This window comes from Aulonocara stuartgranti (assembly GCF_965226115.1).
Source record: "Aulonocara stuartgranti genome assembly, chromosome: 10".
In the NCBI taxonomy this organism is placed as follows: domain Eukaryota; kingdom Metazoa; phylum Chordata; class Actinopteri; order Cichliformes; family Cichlidae; genus Aulonocara; species Aulonocara stuartgranti.
In genome coordinates, this window is record NC_138946.1 from 22,278,938 (window position 1) to 22,300,388 (window position 21,451).

At 38.2% G+C, this 21,451-nt stretch overlaps 2 protein-coding genes and 1 long non-coding RNA gene across 8 annotated transcripts in view; 1 reads left to right on the forward strand and 2 right to left on the reverse strand.

Annotated features, from left to right (window-relative positions):
- Positions 1-244: 244 nt before the first annotated feature.
- On the reverse strand, positions 245-3,586 carry LOC309715662. Of its 4 annotated transcripts, none has more exons than XR_014279259.1 (4): positions 2,960-3,586; positions 2,199-2,364; positions 1,881-1,976; positions 245-1,432 (listed from the first exon to the last, which is right to left on the reverse strand). It is a non-coding gene; the product is annotated as an uncharacterized lncRNA (long non-coding RNA). The 4 variants fall into 4 exon arrangements; XR_014279261.1 differs by adding an exon at positions 2,487-2,544 and having other exon boundaries at positions 245-1,976; XR_014279260.1 differs by having other exon boundaries at positions 245-1,976.
- A 6,550-nt stretch (positions 3,587-10,136) lies between these two features.
- Positions 10,137-11,099, forward strand: LOC309715853 (olfactory receptor 52D1-like; the record flags this gene model as incomplete). Its single annotated transcript, XM_082549289.1, has 1 exon — positions 10,137-11,099. The coding sequence occupies one exon, from the start codon at positions 10,137-10,139 to the stop codon at positions 11,097-11,099; it is 963 nt and encodes a 320-aa protein (XP_082405415.1).
- A 3,061-nt stretch (positions 11,100-14,160) lies between these two features.
- Positions 14,161-21,451, reverse strand: part of LOC309715966 (connector enhancer of kinase suppressor of ras 2-like) — a 41,769-nt gene continuing 34,478 nt past the window's right edge. For all 3 annotated transcript variants that reach the window (XM_082549495.1, XM_082549494.1, XM_082549493.1), the window contains exons 17-22: positions 20,307-20,378; positions 20,004-20,074; positions 18,769-18,869; positions 18,188-18,668; positions 15,438-15,628; positions 14,161-15,350 (exon numbers count right to left, since the gene is read on the reverse strand). In XM_082549495.1, coding sequence (XP_082405621.1) covers positions 15,303-15,350; positions 15,438-15,628; positions 18,188-18,668; positions 18,769-18,869; positions 20,004-20,074; positions 20,307-20,378 — 964 coding nt within the window. In that variant the 3' untranslated portion in view covers positions 14,161-15,302. The remainder of the gene's footprint in view (positions 15,351-15,437; positions 15,629-18,187; positions 18,669-18,768; positions 18,870-20,003; positions 20,075-20,306; positions 20,379-21,451) is intronic.

Here is a 21,451-nt window from a genome sequence, read left to right on the forward strand (position 1 = left end):
ATAAAATACACATTGTTTTATAATCTAATAAATCTCTTACATTTCCCAAAATATAAATGCTTTTAACCATCTTCTTTCTAATATACTCAATATGAGATTTCCACGTCAAATTTTCATCTACTACACTGTAAACCCAGTGTTACCAGTGTTACCAGAACTCAAAAAAATTGAGGCAATCGATTGCCTCAATTTTTTTGAGTTGATCAACTCAAAAGTCAAATTTTTCCCTAACATAAAAGTTTGGATTACATGGTACTTGTATCTTTTGAGAACGGTCAACTCAAATATTTGCAGTTAATATGACTTAAAGTTTCAAGTTTACAAATTCAAAGAAATAAGTTCACAGAACTTATAAAAAATAAGTACACAACCACAACATTTTTATGTTAACAAAACTCAAATGTTTATTAGTTTGTGTTGTCATTATTTTAAGTACACGTTAGTCAAATATGTTGACTACTTGATACTTAAAAACATGTGACCCAAAACTTAAAATTTTTGAGGCAATTGATTGCCTCAATTACACTGAGTATCGGTAACTTAATATGCAAAAGTCATAAACATCTGCCATTGAACAGTATCTTGCCTGCTCCCTTTTAGCACTATGTTGAAATTAAATACATTAAAAAAAAAAATTAAATTAATTAAAAATAATTAACAAAAACATTTATAAATTAAAATAAGTAGACCAAAAATTGTTTAGTCAGGAAAACTGTCAGAGTAATGAAAAATAATGCCAAATAATAATTAATAATATCAAAATGTGCTTTTGGCTCTCTGGCTAATATCTGAATAAGACAACAAGGCAGCAATTTGAGTGAATTACAATGCTATTTGTTTTACATTAACTAGTATCAAACAGTGAAATTTAGGTCATCTTGCGCAGCCCACAATGTTTTGGAAATAGTATTACGAAAAACATTAAAACATACAAAACATTAGTGTTGCTTTGCATTATGTTAATGAGAACAAAGGCACATTGTATAGTTTGGACCTATTGGCTGAACACCTGTAGAGTAATGCAATAATGTTTTGAGGCATTATTTAGATGAAAGGAGAGAACTTTGAACTAGCCTTTTATAATGCTTCACCCTGCATCCTTCTTTCAGATGAGTTCCTACATAACCAAGTCATTCTTGAGGGTCTGTAACCTGGGTGACAGTTTACCACTTTCTAGACCAAATAAAATCTTTTGAGTAAATTCTAAAGTGTTGGTCAGGCCTTTGGGGTAGCTGAGGTGAAGTGCATAGATCAGTCCAAACATTACCAGGAAGGCTTCACCAAATCTGGGGAGACTGAACACGGCATCACTTACAATGACGACAGAGATTTTCACAGGTTGGTAGTGAACTGGACTTGTTGTGTCATGGTCACTGATGACAGTGAAGAGGGCCACTTCAACACCATCAAGCTCCAACTCATCAGATTCGTCCTGAATTAATGAAAAAGAGATACTAATCACAATCTAACCCAAGAAATACAACAGACGACATATAATTTCTCATTTTACCAACTCCCACTGAGATCCAATACCTCTTTTACAAGGGAGACCTGAGTCTCACTGTAAGAGGTGAAAAACAGAAGATCCATGTTCTGCACACATAAATCAGCTAATTCACCAGAGAATCAAGTGGTGTGAGATAGACTGAAACTAAGCTAAAGGAAATACACAGGAAAATGTTTTACTAAACATCTTATCACTTTCAACAAAACACCAATTCAGTTCATTCGTAGTGAGGAGACAGAAAAGACCATACATGGAAACCTTATGGGTAGACTAAACAAAGATAAGTCCAAACAGTGCATCAAAATACATGTTTGTACTTTGATGCACTGTTTATATACACAGTAGTATCTGTTAGATACTTAAGGACACTCACAGTGCAGGTTCTGAAAAATCCAGAGACATCCTCACGCAGATAGACAGGAAGGGCGTGGAGAACGGTAGTGCGCTTGGTGTGGATATCATGGATTTCCTATTTCCAGATAAAAACAGAATTGTATATACTGGTGAGTTTACTGAACAACAACAAAAACAACAGTCAAATCAGAACATATGTCCACAAATAACCTGTTCACATCTTTAATACAGTCAGACAAATAGCAAACACAAAGTGGAGTAATAGCAAAATTCAAAAAGCTCATTTAAATCATTGAACCTGGTTCAACCTATGAAATGTGTAACAATCTATTATTACCTGTTCATTGTGAATTCTTAGAATTTCAGCCAGGGCATCTGCTGTCTTCCCAGTTTTTGATGCCCTGGCTGAATAAGGTCATCAGTCGAGGAAGATGGCGGTCAAGTTCAGCGTAGAATGTATTGGGCAGGTTCTGATTTGTAATCCGCTGAAACTCTGCATACAACTACAGCAGAAGAACAATACAGTTCAATTTGAAGAATCTCGCACATCTTTATAAAGCAGCAAAAATCTGCCACATGAGTAAGAATTACAATTTTCATTTTAAAGAGAGCTGATCCATATTACCTCAGACTCCATTTTTAGAGCAGGCCAGAGGTCCAAGAGCTCCTTCACAACCCTAACCCTGAACATATAGTTTAAAATATAGCGTTTCTAACAAGAAAACTGCTTGAAAGCACTCTCACTGCAGACAGGCATCTCCGTTGTGTAACTGCAGGGACAACGGGCTTGTTTGGACCCAACTATTCTGAGTCATGAGAGGGGGTTTAAAAATTTAGAGAGATTAAAATACTTTGTTTTATACTAGGCGACCAGGCGCCACCTCTAGAACAAGTAGCATCTAACTTTTTAAACAGCCTGCGACCCTCATTACAACAACTTAATGCTAGCTCTGCAAGCGCAAAGTTTCCTTCGGGGAGAGCAGCAAAGCACATAAAAAACACGGACCGACATTTCTGCTATTCTTTTCGACACGCACCCAAAATACAACTAAATATTCGTATTTTAACAATAAACTAATATCAACATTGAAAACTTACTGTAAGTCCAGTGATGCTAGTTGCTGCCGTTAGGTCCAACTTTCTCCAGTCGTCCGTGTTGCCTCTTTGGTGCTGTTCCCGCCCATATACCTTCACTTCTTCTGTGTTTCGTATTAATGCTCATTAGCGCCGCCTTCCGCTTCGGAGGGTGAATCAGAGATTAACTCGGAATAAAAATTGATTCCTGCAGCTGCTCAACACTTACGGAAAAAATTAAAAATATATATGTAGGACACATTGATAAAACAATGAATATTAAAATAAATACATTTTGTCTTCCACTAATGCATTTAAGACAATTTGATTTTACTTATTTGGTGAAACACTTTGAGATTTTATTGTATTTTAGCATGTGCTACATAAATTAAGTTTATTATTAAATCCTACTTGAAACAACAAAAATAACAGGACTTTACCATTCTTATATGTCCTAACTTAACTGTGTTACGTTGTGCTTAAGTTATGATTTTAAGTGATGCTTACTTAATATAGAAATAGTTCAATTCAATCAAATATTATTAGTTTCATTTACTCAAAAAGAAGAACATGTTATACGAACTTGACATATTTAAGTTAACAGAACTTTTTAAAAACTTTGAGTATACACTACTTAATCTGTTTAATTACTTTGAACATTTGGGTTTACAGTGTACCCAAAAAACGAAATTCAGTAACTCTTTCAATCAATTCTCCATCAATGGACATAATGACTTCATCCTCCTTTACACGATTGCCAAATATCATGAATTTCGTGTTTGTCAGATTCAAAGATAATTTATTTACATCAAACCATTTTTTAAATCTTAACATCTCAGAAGTCATAATTTCAACCAAATCTTTCAAATTCTCTCCAGAGCAATAAAAATTTGTGTCATCTGCAAATAAAATAGAATTTAACCTTTTTGATACGTCACAGATATCATTGATATATAAATTAAAAAGTTTAGGTCCCAAAATAGAACCTTGAGGAACGCCACATACAATCTCCAATCTTTCAGAAGTATTGCCGAGATAATGTACATATTGCAACCTATTTTCTAAATAACTCCTTAACCAATTCAATGCCACTCCTCTCACACCATAGTTATACAATTTAGAAATCAAAATAGAATGTTGTAACGTATCAAAAGCTTTTTTTAAATCAACAAATACCCCCACTGTATATTTATTATTATGGGTTGCAGATGAAATATCGTCAATGAAAGTCAACAATGCTAATGCCGTTGATCTATTCTTACGAAATCCAAATTGATTTTCATTTATTAGTTGATATTTTTCAATAAAACTATCAAGTCTTTGCGCAAAGAGTTTTTCAAGCACTTTTGAAAACTGTGACAAAAGAGACACTGGCCTATAATTGTTAAAACTATGCTTATCTCCTGATTTATATAAGGGTATCACTTTTGCCACTTTCATTCGATCAGGAAATACTCCTGATTGTAGCGAAAGATTAAAAATATAGCAAAGAGGAATACTTATACAATCTAAAGTCTTTTTAATTATAACCATGTCTATACCATCACAGTCAGTAGATTTTTTATTTTTAAAATTTTCTACAATTGCTACTATTTCTTTTATGGTAATATAATATAGCAGATATCGCTGGATTTTGTGTTATAAACAATCTTCTGCCATAAAAAATATTTCAAACTGCAGGAAATCAAGTAGAAAATGAAATTTATAACCTGAGTTTTGTTACTGTGTCGTTATATATTACGGAGCAGTGTTGTGTGTACTGTAAATTGCACTTGTGGTAATAAACTGTCTGCCATGAGATGTAGCTTTGGCTATTAATGGCCTTGTGCTCCTATTTTACTGAAAGCATGCAACTTATTGAATTAGATCAGCCATATTATCACGGTTAAAAAGGTTCAGGTTGAAAAGGATTCCCATGGAGGTATCTTCAATTATTAAATGTGATATTTATGGGAAAGTAGTTCTTTTTTTTAATCCACATTCTGTGTTTTCAGGGGCCCCAAGTCCCCCTTTTGATTGGACTTAATTCAATTCAATTCAATTCAATTCAATTTTATTTATATAGCGCCAAATCACAACAAAAGTCGCCTCAAGGCGACTTAATGGATAATCAGAATCAGAATCAGAATCAGAATACTTTATTGATCCCTGGGGGAAATTATTTTTTGTTACAGTGCTCCATTTTAAACCATAAAAAGCCCATATGAGTTAAAATAAACCAAACCTGAACATGAGGCAGAGTATTAGAAGATTTCTTGTTTCAGACCAAATTTGAATCACATTCTTACTAATAATCCAAAGTTAGATTCAAAAAATACAATCAAGCTAAAATGTTTTTGTAAGAATTCACCCTTAATTTAGCTGCAAAAAAAGAGCCCAACAAGTTAACACAAGAAGTTAATTTAATATTACAAAGTCTGCCATGTTACATAGAGTTAGAATGCTAAATTCAACCCTCCACAACAGTGCTTTCTGTTTGCCTCATCCTCTGTCAGGCTTGGTAAGTCATCTGGTATCTCTGACTTCAGAAGTGCAGATACAGTCCAGACATGCTTTCCTCATAGAAAGTGAGACACGCAACACCTAAGAATAACATTGAAAAAGTGTGTATTAGCAACTATACATATACAGTGATGTACTCACATGCTGCACATGAACATTAACACTTACAGGAAGCCTTTCCCACAGCCCAGAGGTCCAAAGAACAACTCTGTTGGGAGGCAAACCTTTCTACATACTCCACTTAGACTGGGGCAAGACCACGGGAAGGATGCAGCCTCATTTAGAGCAACTGTAATTTAGAAAAAAAAGAAAGAAAGAAATTTACTGTAGTTTTAGGTAAAATCCTTTTGCTTTAAGCTTGAAAAACTTCAACCCCTCTTGGTCATAAACTGGGCAGAAAAAAAATCTGCAGAGATCTGCAGAAATACTTACCATTTAGCAGTAAGACAACCAAAAGTGCCAAAACAATCACACGGTAACAAAACATTCTCGCGTCTCTCAGTTTTGCACCAGAAATGACGGTTCGGTGTGGATCTGTCTGTTTCAGTCAGAACGGAGCAGAGGACACAATACGAAGCAGCACACTGGTCACTGGGTTTTATATTATGGAACTACAAGCACTGTTAGGAGTTCATGCTTTCCTCAATCACATTTAAGAAAATTAGATTACTGTGCCCACCTCGTGTCTAAAAGTCATGAGACAAGAATCTGACTTATAAATGTAATTGAAAGCATGCACAAGCCTTCACTGCTTGCTGGCATTAGCACACAGGCCATCTCTTTCTATGTTAAATGACTGAGAATGCATTCTCCCATAACACATGTATTTCTGTATCTCATTTCAACATTTACTGAAGAGAGTAGCTTGTAAACAACAGTGATTTTTCCTTGCAAAGCACGAATGTTTTCCAGCATATTTGTTTAGGTTTTATTATTTTTGCACACAAGTTCAGTGGAAGTCGGGTGACATGAACATTTGTCAAACCAGTTTTAAAGAGAATGTTTAATCAAATGTAAATTGAATCATAGAAAGTGCAGTTGTCGCCATTAGATCACATTACAGTCTCTTATGCTGTGTGGTTGTGAATAGATCAGTGCTATGTAAAGCTTAAGGGAGCGTGGACTCTGGTCAGGTTAGGTGACAAGCCTAAAAAAATGAGAAGAACTGTGTGGGCGGTATTCTTTAGTGAAGCAGAAGCTTTCGAATTACGGACAAAGATTTAATTTTCCATTTCTCTTGGTTAGAGAGATGAGTTTGGAAGTTTGATCGTCCAAAGTGGTCTTAAAGAAATTAGTGGCTTGCTATGCTGGGCATTTTCTGACTGCCTATTCTCTAATGTGAGCGCCTTAAACACAAGGTTCTGCCAACAGACTTTGAGATAAGCAATATCCCTGAGCTAGAACCAAATAGGTTCACGTGTCTCCATTTTTTCTTTTTCTCTTTTTGTGCTGCAGCATCCAATAGCAATCGATTTCTTTGTCTCATAAGCCAGATTACTTAGATGAAGTTTAGATTTTAGTCAAATTAGTTCACAGGCTCCTTTCACCCTGAATTATCTGCACCCTGTATATTCAGCCTCAATAGAGCTGTAGTAACCCAAACATCTTCGCTTTAGCCAGCAGTTAAAGAGGGTTCACTTTGTTGACACAAAACTTAAAACAGTCTTATCTTAGGAAAAAGTCTCTTTTGAGAAGCCCAAAGCCCACAGACATACACAGTGGCTGATTGCTATTTAATTGGCAGTATTTATCTTTAAATGTCACTAGTAAAGCTGAAGGGGCATAAACCTGCATAGAAAGCTGATCACAGTTTAATTAAAGTTAATATTTTGAACTTTTTGAGCTTTCCCACCATGCTTAGAGTGGAACTAAAGTTTTTTATATATATATATATATATATAAAATGAATAGCTAGAAATATAAAAGTTCTGCTGTCAGCGTCTTAAAAGTTATTGTTGTATTGCATTATCTCAAAGGTTATGACCCTTTGGACACAGTTTCATCAACGTTGCATCATTTTTTTTCCCAAAGGGATGTCATTACTACTGTTTTCCTCTCAGCCCTCGTCTCCATCCTCCAGGTGCTGTCCAAAGAGGTCTCACCTGTGGCAAAACAGTGGTATCTAATTGCTTTCTAGAGGAATAGAAATACAAAGTGGACTAATGACCTATGATGTGTTTACCTGTTAATGTGTAACTCTTCAGATTTAACTTTTTTTTAGTGGCATCATTGGCAGATGATACCTTGTGTACCCTTCAAAATACACCAAAAAATTATGTAAAAAAATGTAACTCGAATTTAAAGACATATATTTCTGTTTCAATCTTTAGTTTATGGAAACCGAGTTAATAAATCAGGTTTTAAATGAATGTTTTAAACACAAGCTGCTGATATTTAAGATTCTGCAAAGTAAGAATTTCATTGCTCTGCATAACCGTTTGTGTTTTGCTGGGTACATGACAATAAACTTCTTGAATCTTGAATTATGTTTAATAAATATATTCCAAATCGTCATTTTCAGAAACTCTTCAGCAACACAGAGTCAGGCATGAATGTATGGAATTCCTTTTAAACGCTTCGCGTGGCCTTAACAAGTTATGATATGAGGGCCAAGTCAGGCTGGTTATTTTTATGGAGGCCTTGCCTAAAAGCTCAGTGGAAAGTGAACACAACATGAGTCCTCCTTTAGCTTCTATAGACTTGATTTTTAAAGGCAATCAGCAAAAGATTTCAGATTTGACTTCTCTTTCACAGAACGGACAGCCTCCTTACTTAAGGTTTGGCTGTTGCAAGACCAGCTTTGACACTGAGGCCTGTTTTGCTATTAGTTTTTGTCTGGTTCTTGGGCACTGGGGACCTTTACTAAACCTTAGAGCACAGAATGCTGGAATTAAAGGCAATGCAAAATTTAAGATGATGAGTGGCTCTGAGCTTCATATGCAGGAGCCAAACTTTTTATTTCTCTGTGTGTAAGGGGGAAATTTGATCTGGATCCTGGCACGACCCGGCGCTGGTGGAAAAATAATAGTGGGGTGATATGTGTTTGAACTAGTAAGTAGTCTAGCAGCAGCATTCTGCCAATTCTACCCAAGGGCTGACTTGGTAAGTAAAGAGAAATGTGAACTCCGATATTATAAGAAGAGCTCAAGGCATGCACGAACATTTCTCAAATTCTTTTGAATCTACACTTACTTTCATTGTGATTCTTTGATAGAAAGTGGTGAAGCTGCTTAATGTGTGCACCAGAGGACATGCACTGATCAAAACTAGAACGGGGATAATAGTGCTGCATGGTCACAGGGGCACCAGTCCAAAACTCCATCTACTAAGTGTTGACTTGTTGGAGATCTTTTTCTCTCTCCCTGTCCAGTCTCTTATAGCATTAAAGCTGTCTAGGAGCCTAGAAAATGTACAGACCCTATCAGCAAACACACAAACACACTCTTACCAAATTTGATTAACAGAAAAGCTTCAGTTTCCTGCTCTTAGCTGACAGGAGTGACACCTGGTGTGGTCTTCTGCTGCTGTAGCCCAGACATGTGGTGCATTCAGAGATGCTTTTCTGCATACCTTGCTTGTAAAGAGTGTTTATTTGAATTACTGTTGGCTTCCTATCAGCTCTAGGCAGTCTTCCCATTCTTCTCTGACCTTTGACATCAACTAGACATTTTCACCCAGCCCTTCTTTTTTCTGTCAACCCTGGAGATGGTTGTGTGGTAAAAGTAGTTCAGCAGCTTCTGAAATCCTCAGAACAGCTTGTCTACCAGCAACCACGTCACATTCAAAGTTACATAAATCACCTTTCTTCCCCATTCTGATGCTTGGTTTGAACTTTAGCAGTCTTGTCCTTGTGTACATGCATGAGCATAAGTGAGTGTATAATATCAGGCTATAGCAACCATACACACACAAACACACAAACTCATGTGCGTTAGGTTGTCCACTGCTTATAGGTCAAATTTGGGAAATTAACAATACTTTTAACTGTCAAACTGCTTCATTTAATCAGGCCGACAAATGATTCATGGCGAATGATTGAGCAACGCAAGTAAGAATTAAGACTTCAGCAAGCTACATTTATGTGTTTTCAAGAAAATGCAGCATAAATGTAAAATACAGCAGAATGGAAATAAATGTCAAGCACTAAAAGCTTTTAAATGAAATGTGCAGTCTCCACTGGATGTGTTGTTAATGTATCGATTAGTCATTTAATATCTATATCTATTTGCAAGACCTTTATGGTATTTATATTATGTGCATAGGAGGAAAGGACAGTTGAAAGGGGTTTGTGAAGCAGAGGGACGTTTTTTTTTTTCACCATGGTAACAGGAGAGATCAGCACACCACTAACCCACCCTGAGCTGCGATAAAAGGCTGCCCACTTAAGCAGCGCACTCTGCAGTAAGGAGAGGAGGAGAAACAGGTACAGTAGGCTCAAAATAGCTTCTAAATGCTCTGTATATTCCTGCTCACTGAACCTGTAACTGTACAGCTTTATAACTATGAACTTCAGTGGCAAATCTAGGTTAAACTCAGCACCATAAAATCAATAAATCAACAAATCATGATTGAACACTTTAGAATAACCGATCATGCTGATATCTTTTACTGTGTCCAGTGTGTATTTTATGTGTCATTAATATGTCATATATTTATTTTGAAGTTCATGTTTTTTTTCTTTTCAGAACTGAACTGAAACATGGACAACACAACTGCAGCAACATTCAAAATGACTGCGTATGCTGTCATGGAAAACTACAAACATGGGCTGTTTAGTGTATTTTTCCTGCTCTACCTCATTACCCTTGTTTTGAATGTACTGCTCATTTCTGTTATACACCAAAACAAACAGCTGCATCAGCCTATGAACGTGTTCACCTGCATGCTGTCCCTTAATGAAATCTACGGCAGCAGCGCTTTGTTACCTGCAGTCATGGCTGTGCTCGTATCAAAAACGCACGACGTGACCGTGAAGTGGTGCATGGCTCAGGCTTATTTCCTGCACACATATGCAAGTGGGGAGTTCTGCATTTTAGCTCTTATGGGATATGACAGATATATTGCGATATGTTCCCCACTCCATTACTACAGCATCATGTCTTATTCAAAAACATGCAAGCTCATTGCATTTACAGGTCTATACCCATTTATTGTTTTTACATCTTTTTACTCCCTTACCTTACAGCTTCGCTTCTGTGGAAAAGTCATGCCAAAATTGTACTGTGTGAACATGGAACTGGTCAAAAATTCATGCAGAAATGCACAGTACATAAGCACTGTAGGACTTGCAATTCTTGCGCTTTTTATAGTCCCCCAATTAGTGATGATAGTTTTCTCTTACACACACATTTTAAGAGTATGTAGAACATTTCCAAAAGAATCTCAAGCCAATGCTTTTAGAACGTGTGTCCCACACTTGTTGTCTTTGTTGAACTACACTATTGCTTCCCTTTTTGAAGTAATCCAGACCAGATTTAACATGAGTCATGTGGCTGTCGAAGCACAGATCTTCCTGTCTTTGTACTTTATCATCATTCCACCCATTGCCAACCCAGTGCTATATGGACTCGGCACTCAGACAGTGAGAGGTTGCATAATGAAACTGTTTATTAAAAACAAAGTCATGACAACAGTGCTAGCAAAGACACTGACTGTGGGTTAGGATCTGACATGCATTGCTTTGGCAATAATTGTTAGAGATTAAAAAACTATAATGACAATGTTTCTCTTTTATCTCTCATCTGGCCAAATGGATATTTATCCGTCTGTGACCTTTAGTCCGATGAAAGCTGATTTGTAAATCTTTTCATATTTGCTTGACTTCACATTTCATAACCATGTGTTAGGGGGGGTTAATAATGTAATTGGTAAATGATACAACAATTTCTCGTATGTGTTCATTTTTCTGTTAAATAAACTCTGAAATCACAATGTAATTTTTATCATTTTAACTGAGATGGAAAGTTTAAAAGCTTCACCTTCAAAACTTGAAGTCAAATCAAATCAAATCAAAGGTAGTTTCTTGTTTGCCTATCTCTATGGGTCTTTTTAAATTTGCTGTTAATTCACTTTTAATTTGCTGCAGCGAATTTGATGCACTCTTTTTTCACAAATCTTTCTCCTGTGTGCCTTTTTTCCCCAGATGAAGCATTACTCAGACCATGAAGTAAAAGAAACAAAAGAATTAACAAGGCGAAGCCAATTGTGGGGGGGGTAGTCTGTTCTATTAGCCTGGCCATTGCTAGTCATGCACATTCATTAAATCAAGTTGATAACACCTATGTCACGTTAAGAGGATATTACCAAGTACTTAAAGGCTTAGAGTGGATTCAAGGAGATTAAAGACCTGATTCTACTACGTGGAAGAAGTGCTGCCGAAATGCTTGAAGAAAAAACTCCATATCAAATCTGTCCGCGTTAACAAAAATGCGTTTAAAAAACACATTTTTGCCACTATTTTTAGCTTCTGTAACTTTGTCAAGTTAGACGTGAGTGGGTAGAAGTTCAAACTGACTGCAAATGGTGGTGAATCACTGGCAAAAATGGTTAGGCATTGAACACAGAGCTCACTACAGGCCACTGTGACAACAAAAGCATTCGTAAATGAACTTTCTCGGGCCCAAATATGATTAACAAAGCTTCCTGACGCAGCTCAGAATAGATGCCGCATGAACAGAGAGTACTGAATTAGAAAATATGTGAGTCATTTTGGCTGGTATGTAACGTCTGGCTGAGTCTGCACGTATGAATAGAGTTTTGTTTTCACTGTTTGCATGTTTCTCATTTTGTAAATGGAAAATTTTTGCATGGAATTGTTTGCAGTAACACAGCCCTTCCCTGGATGAATCCTGAGCCTCATCGCAGCTGTCGCAACATTTTTGTTACGATGCCTGCAATTATGCAGTGTAATTCCTGTGTTATTGGGCTGGAATTTCACTATTTTTCCTCATACACTTTTAGGAGTATCTATCTATTTTATCCAAAATCTGATGATCACAAATTACTAACTTTGTAATTTGTGTGTGGGAATGTATGTGAATTTTTACTGTTACATCTTATTAGTATTTTAAGTATTCTATCTATTTTATTTATTGAATTTTATTTTTTTATTTATATTTTGATATTGCTAGGGGTGATGCAATGATCGGGGACCATTCTTCATTTCGTTGTTCTTGTGACAATGACAATAAAGTTTCTGATTCTGATTCTGATTGTAACGGCTTAGAAAATACAAAATGGATACATGCAATTAAGGCACAGAGGAAGTTATGTTGTAATACTTTGGCTAATATCCCCAAATATATGAAGTCCAAGACCCTGTGAGTGAATATGTGTGTGTAGACCTTTTTTGTGACTCGGTTTTGGCCTAACCTAATAACAGAAGCATTGGACTTAGAAATTTAGTTCAGCTCATCTTGTCAGAGTTTAGAACAAATAGCTCAATTGTTCACATCACAAACAGTTGCATTGTTTTAACACGTGTCAGCACTATGATTTAAATTTTCTGTTCAGTCTGTTTTATCCTATATCTGTCTTTAGTTTTTTAAATGTAGCAAACAAACAAATAAATAAGAACTCCTGTGAATGGATGATGAGTCTTATTAGCAGCCAGTATTTTCTATTTATCTGGATACGATTATGACCTCCTTTACAATGAGAGTGAGATGAAAGCAAAGCTGACCTGTTAGAAGTACCTGGAGAACAAATGATCCCGCTGTGTAAACACAGGTTATTACCTCTGATGTTCTAAAGGGGGATACACTGGGAAAAAGGCATCTAAATGAGAATTACAAGTTTGATTTTATGACACTGAGACTTTTGTGCTGAAATCTGGTGAAGTAAATATTGTCTGCATGCAATCGTGGTTGTTTTGCATGTGTAATGTAATGTATAAAATACAGATTGTAGACACAGAGGATTATTAATAAGGAAAACACATAATGAGGGTTTCTTGGTATGAACCAAACATTTTAATATGGAACATGATATAAGAAAAATGCATTTAATCATGTGTGTTTTGACACAGTAACAAGAATATTACTAAGTATAATCGTGGGGTAATATTTGTGGGACCGCTCCTTAATTTCCAGTCGGTAGCAGCAAAATTTGTACTTGCAACATTACTCTAAGTCATGCAGAATAAATGCAATATACATCACAGCAACAACAAAAAAGTCATTACTATTTACACCTATGAGGCAGTGTGAAACCTGGCAATTCAATTTGGGGTATTCTCTTCCACTCTCTGTTAGCTTCAACTACAATTCAATCACAAGTCCCATTTGAATATCTCCATATGGCCATAGTGCAATACCTTGGCTACACAAACACAGTGGGATGGAGTACCTGGCATCTGCAGAAGGACGTGGCAGAAAATTAAAGGCTGTCTTTTTTCTGTGCCTTGTGGAGGTTGACTGATTTTTTGTCAACAAAGTTATGTGTAATGACACTGGATTTTCCTACCAACTGTCATGCAGAGATTCACAATGGGCACACGTACAGTGCCGAGCAGTGCTGCTTCTACAAAGGCTTTTTCTCTTCTTTAGACCAGTAGTAGCATACCTAAATAAACAGTTATACCTGCACTAAACAGAGCACTATTCCCACGTGTTCCATTAATTATATATTATGAGAAAACCTGAAGTTTCATGTAAATTGAGCAGCCTCATCATTACTGAGGGAAGTAGAAAAAGAAAGAAAAACACTCAGCAGAGGTTCTCATGTATGTACTTTATTTAAAAAAAAAAAATGCAGCTACAATATGGCACAGGTGTGATATGTGAGTCACATGGCTGGGTACAATGTTTTAGTCTTACAAAGCATGCTTGCACATTAAACACTTAATAAATACGGTTATTCTGCTTTTTACGGCGCACAATCAGAAAGAAAATGATTCAATTTTCTGGGGCCGTTTGTATAAGAATTAAAAATACACTGTGCCGCTTGTGTGCATGAGTGTGTGTGGGTGAGTAAGGGACTGCGGGTGAGCCGAGGGGTGGAGAAAATGTCTTACAAACAATCAGGTAGACAGCATGCATACAAAAATAGACGACTATTCTGATCGTTCATCTGTAATTTACAATACGAGTTCATTATTGCCAAGCCTTTTATTTTTGTGCCTCTGGTTTGAGGGATAGCTTGCGTTCTGTGTCTTCTCTGACCTCTCTTGGAAAAGTACAATGTACATTCACTATCACTGAGGCACAGCACTTGATTTACAATTTGTATAAGTAACCCAAAACACCGTGTAGTCACTTTTGCTGTAATGTAATATCATAATATCTGTGTATATATATATATATATATATATATATATATATATATATATATATATATATATATATATATATATATATATATATGTATAGCATCCTGTACACTCGTACAACAAACATACCCATGAATCAAACACACATGCATAACCAAATGTTGTGCACAATGAGCAGCTGCACACAACTCCAGCATAATGTTCAAACAACTCAACAGAAGCAAAGGGACGTGGCCATGCACTTGAGCAATGATTTAAAAACCTCTCTGACAAATTTCTGACATGGAATCAAAGTGCTTATTTGCCATAAACCCTGGGGGCCTATAACTTATTTCATCAAGCCAGGCATCTTTTTTTGCCTTTTGTTAAAGCCCTCATCCTAAAAAGAAAGCGATGAGGCAAATAGGGATAGCGAGTCTTTGTGCTCCTGCAAGTGGACTGCAGTTGAAGGTGTTGTAAGGGAGAGGAGATGGAGAACCAAGAAGGTAAACAATGGTTTTTGGTGCCTTTCATTTCTGTCACTGGGACACCAGCTGTGTGAAGTGCAGACAGAGGTGTTATAGCTTAGTTGTCACCGCCACACCGATTCTCAACAGGCTACCCTAAAAAACCCAACGATCGATTTGTGTCTTGAAGGGGGACGTTCTGCAAGAAAATAAAAGCACGAATCAGAAATCAGCAAATGCAACTCATTTATAAAACAATAATTCATGCTTAAATGTGTTGTTATACATTGAGTGAACTGTGGAGAATTCGTAAGCGGTGAAGTTTGTCATTCAGCAGGGGGTCGTTAACTCGGCGGACAAACGAGCGCTTGTATTCCAGGCGGTTGGCTGGTCTGTGATCAGACAGGTTTGTCTGCTCCAGGGCACGGTACAAATCTACCAGAGAGTCCGTCTGCATCCTGCAGTCACGTCCATGGCCTGGCAAGACACAAAATGCACCAAAAAACATATATTAGTAAACTAAAGTCGAAACTGAGATTTGTTACCTTTTCACACCCTCTAACAATGCTCCCCCTAGAGTGATTAAAAAAAACATTTTGCTAATTGGATGAATCAATTCTAGTTTTCATTTTTTACTGATTAGCCTATTGACTAATTATGTAGCCTATGGACGTCTCCCGAGATGAGCAAACATTTCTTTTGTTTTTAAGACATTAGTCAGAGCTACATGTATTATTTGTGCTTTTTTCTTCAGACAGCAATAAAGGAAGAAAAAGGACCTTAAACCTAGGAAACTGGAATCTCATGCATTATTCTAATAAGCTACCCAAACCCCATTTGTCTCCTGTTTTCATGCACTGCCCCCTGTTGCCAACACTCATACACTGCACTCGGGCTCTGATTATGTGAGTTGTCACACACTGTTTTGTATTTTGGAAGCAGGGTGGTACATTCTGAGGCTTTTGGGCTGTGCTTTGAAATGTATCGCGCTTTGTTTGCCGCCTGTTTTGTGTCTGCTTTCTCATCCCTATAGGAAGTGGTGGAGAGACCGAACCCACGGAGCAATAGATAAATGAGGACAAGAAGAGAGGGGCCTTGAGCGAGCTTCTTTATCCCATTCTGAATTCAACATTAACTTGGGCTGAAAGGATTCCTCCTCGCCTCGCCATCCAAACACCGCCGAGAGGCACGACAACATCTCGATCAGGCAAGAGGGAAAAAGGAGAGAGAGAAAGCGAAAGAATGAGCTAGAGAGTGTGCTAGAGAGAAAAAGAGAGTGGGCTGCCAAGATAAATCAGTATCAAATAAGACTAAATTTCGTTTCACTTAGACAACTTCCCCGGAGGACTTCAAGGGATGGCGAATGGGCTGGCTTTAAATCCAATCCAATAAAGCAATAATAGCGAGTATTCAACCTCTGACATTTGCTGGCTCTGACTGCCTGTTAGCAGCTTTAATAAAATAAATGATGACAAATAAGCGCATTTGCACAGCCGTGTGCTGATGAAAAGACTGATCTGCATATAACACTGAGCAGGAGAGGCTCTCACAGCAGGACCATTCAGTGATGCTGTTAAGTGTGCGACGTCTTCATCTCTACCTCAACATTTTTGTACCCCCACAAAACTGTCAGATTAGCTCTAGGAACTCTTCATCGCAGCCACCTGTCAGGCTCCAAATGTGTTAATCTGAACTGATTTTCAGTTCAGAGGTATTTAACGCTTTTGATTAAACGTAAGTGGATATTGTTGTTGACCTCTCTTGAATACAGCAGACACGGTGATTATAGCATTGTTTATTGTAAGAGGTGGTGCCTGACTGTCTAAATCGAAGCAATATGCCTCAAATTTGTGAGAAGAATGTCAACTTGTGCTAATAACGAAAAAAATCTTCCCAAGCATATGTGAATACTTCAACCCATCCATAGATTTCATTCATTTTAACCAATTCAGGGTGGAGTTCAGTGGGGTCACAGCCTATCCCAGCTGTCATAGGATGAGAAGTGACGTAGCACCTGAACAGATCGCCAGTCTGGGCTAACGCACAGATTCAGCCAAGTTTTTTCACAGTCATGAATTACCCAACAAATTGGACAGAGAGGCCAAAGCATGCACAGTGAGAACATGCAAACTAAAAGTAGGAGGGCCCCGTCCGGCCAGTGGACTCAAACCCACAACCTTCTTGCTGTGAGGCAGCGCTGCAAACCACTGCAGTTCCACTGCCCTGCCTTTTGAACCATATTACCTGCAGCAGTGAGGCAGGCAATAGTCTGAAGGCAGCTTGCGTTGCACTTTCCAGTTTCACTACCAATCAGTTTCTAGTATTAAGAGATAAATCAATATCTTCCATGCAGACTGTGGGCAGCAGCGGCAATCTACCAATAAGCAAAGCAATCACAAGGACTTTTTTTGTTGCAGTGCCCTCCTAGCAACTAGAAGCAACCACCTGCCAATCATATCATTCTCTAGCAACCACAGGTTGCTAGAGGGTTACCAGCTGTGTGACTGAGGCCTAAGCTTTATTGGTATATAGCCCAAAAATCCATCATTAAACAGTTTTTAGGAAAATAATTATTTTATTAGTTTTTCTGTTAGCTATAGAGTGCAGCAGGATTTTACAGTTTGCACATCTCATTCCCTCATCCATGGTCACTTTGGAATAGGATGTTGGTTTGATGCTGGAAGTAAGGTCTTGGATGAATACGGGGTTTAGACATTTGGTTCTGTAACATGAAATATATAAATAAAAAGCCCACTTAGAGAAGCGTTTTACTTGTCCCAGAAAAGTTTCCAAAACAGTGATTAAATAAGACTTGTTGGGGACACTGTGATTACAATTGTGATTACATTAGCCATAGCAGCATGTTGCTATTGCTTTATAGCCTAATAGTGTTATTAAATCATAAGGGGCTTTGGTGAATTCAAATCCTGTAAAAATGTTATAAAATAAATACAAAAGAGAAGACTGCAACTGTTTGGCTTCTCATGACAGGCAGCTTACTGTAGTAAATCTGAAAATTCATATAAGGAATCTGACCTGCATCCCTGGACCGGTCCAGTGGATAGTGCTGCGGTTCCCCCTGATCAGAAGCAGCAGTGGCAGCCAGGATAGCATGGAGGCCGCTGTCCCTGGGAAGTGTGAAGCTGCGAGGTTTTCCTCCTGCCTCTGAATCAATACTGGCCCTGAGGGGCAAGGGCAGGGCTCTGTACTGTTCCTGCAGCAGACTGCGCTGTGCAGGCAGCGTGGCCTGCCTGCGGTACTCCATCGCCAACTGGTCCCTGTCCTGGGATAACAAGGATTCCTCCATGGGAAACGTCTGGAGGTAGTGCATCCGTGTGTTGCTTTCCATCTGGTCGTGCCACGAGTTTCGATGGCTGCTCGTCTTTGGCCCGGGGGAGATGCCATTGTTGCTGCTGCCTTCCTGAGGCTCCGAGCGGAACTCCTCGTGAGAAGAACGAGACTGAAAGGTGTCAGAGGAGGAGAGATGCCCGCGTTTCGGTTCAAGGTAAGGACTCACCTAATTACAAACAGACGTAAGAAAAATAAGGGACGTGTGCCACTGAGGAAAATTCAGTAAATCAACCATAAATTTCTGAACTACAGGCTGACAGACTCACTGAGGATGCTCTGGGATAGGTGTCATAAGGTGGTGGTGGACTGTCCTGTTTGGACATTGAGGGCATTTCCATGTCCTCATGATCACTCTCACTCCAGTAATCTGTCATGTACAAAAGTACTGTTGAGTTAATACTTCTAGGCTCAAGCAAAATCAACTGTTTCTACATGCAGCAGAAAGGGGTAACTTTTCTCACACGCATACAGTTTGCAATCTGAACACCTGCATAAGGTCGGAAAAATCAAACTCTGACTAACAGCTCTGACAAGGGCACTGTGGCAGGAGTGTGGATGGGTAGGTGTGATGTACAAGTCCGGGTCCACTCTGGAGTGTGAAAAAGGATGAATCTAAGATGTGAGAACTTCCTTATAGGTCTTCTGGAGGTGTTATGGTTCTAATTTAGAAACTCTTCTGTAAAGCAAAAGACCCTGTTTTCATGAAGCTTGTGATAAACCTGCTCTCACCCACCCACCCATGCAAGGTTCCTACGTAGGCTCCTCTAAATAGCGCAAGGGTTAGTTACATTATTTCCGGTCCATCTTTAAGAAGCTGAAGAAGTTATTCAGCCCCTTAAAATTACTATTTATACTCAGCACGACGAAGCGATTCTTGAATCTGATGTAAAGCGGAAGTACAACGCCTCTGCTGCTGATCTAAATCTGTATATTGAATCCTCTGCATCTGGTCTTGTTTTTCCAGGCCATAGCATCAAATTTACTCTGAGCCAAGTTATAATTTTCAAATCCCCAATTCATTTCCTTGTAATTCTTCTAAACTTTGACAGTCAAATAAATAATTAATGAGCTCATCTCCCAGTGGAAAGATTCAGACAAAGAAGTCTTTACTTTAAAGCAAGTGAACCAAACTAAAGAAGCAAGAATTTAAATGGAGTCATCTCTACAGTCACTTTTTTTTAAAGAAACGTTAATGTTGGAACAACCAGTTTTGTCCATTTGTGGTGCAAAAGTTGTTGCACCTCCAGTTCTAAACAGTAAAGACAGGAGCTTAATTACTGCTGTGAGCCTCTGACAGCAAATCAAAACCTCTGCCAAATGAAGACTAGGCAAAATAATTATTCACGCATTTGTTTCAACTTTTATGTACGTAATTCCTCAATCGAAAAGCAACAGCGTGACGCCCCACTGCTTAGAAATCATCAGTTTTATATAACTGTTGACCTGTAACAGCTGAAGAAATTCTTGCAGCACCGTGAACACAGACTGTGACTAATCTCACCTTGGTCTTGGCGCATTTTCTCCTGCTGCTCAGAGTAGCCTGCCACTGCCATACTGAGACGACTAAGCCACCTGTGGGGGAGAACAACAGCACTGACGCACAGCAATTCAACATCCAATGAAACATCTCATACCAGTGTGTGTGTGCGTGTGTGTGTTCAACTGGTTGACTAATAAACTTACAAAACTACTTTGTTTCAAACAGAGAGGGCAGTCTATTAGTAGGGGGATTCAGTTTGCAGACAGTATGGGTTTAAATGTTTGGGGAGTGTGCAATACGGCTATAAAAGCCTCATTAACTCACCGGGACATGTCGTCTACATTTTCCGCAGCAAAGTAGAAGGTCTTTATCTTCGGATGGCAAGCCTTGAAAGCACTAAAAGGGACATATTTAATCACACGTAAGCAGAAGGACAGCAACGTATGGCTCACATTTCCATGTGAATGCTGTCGACTGGAAAAATAAACCGACACATGGCCGTGCATATACTGATTCATGCTGACACCAAAACAGCAAGACTGCGCGTCATGAGATAAAGCGCTTTGATTATTTTGGGGAGTTGCACAAGTTGGAGTCAGCCTCATGAAGTACGATTCCATTTATATACAGTCACAGTCTTCAACCCAAAAGCTGAAGGGCATCATTAAGATAAATAATTAAGATAGAGCCATAATTATTAAACACAACTCCGAACCCTGTAATATTCCTGTTGTTTAACTCAGTACTGAACAGCAACTCATCAAGTCATACATCCTTCTGTTTATCTCATTCGTGGTTGTGGGCGTTAGAGAATATCCCTATCACTCGGTGACAGGCAGGGGGCACCCTGCAGAGGTCGCCTGTCACAGTGCAACTACAGAGAGACAGACAACCGCCTATTCATGCTCAGGTTTACCCCTATGGCCAATTTGGAATTGCCAATTAATCTCACATGTCTAGACTGTGGGAGGAAGCCAGTATACCCAGTGAGAACCCATGCAGGCACCAGGAGAACATGTAGACTCTACACAGAAAGGCACCAGCTATCTAGCAGATTCAAACTCGACCATGAGGCAACCATTGTACCTACTGTACCACTATGACAAAACCCATCTAATCCTTCACTCCTAATGATTTTAACTCTTTAAGCTCACAGTAAACCGCAGCAAAACATCATTTCGACTGTTGTAAACGGTCCGTGAGCCAAATGCAGCCAAATTTGATCTTAAGTGAGCCAAACCACTGAAACATTTAACTACACTTCAATTAGTAAACTTAACTACACATTAATTCCCTGATACATAAATATCCAATTTAATTCAAATGTTGATTTGTCACCAGTTCAAAACAACAGTCACTCCAAGGCCTTTTATATTCAAATATAATATAAAGTAATATAAGAAAAACAAGTGCCAGAAATCTCTCGGGAAGACTGTTTGGGCTTAAATTATAAGAAATAAATATATAAA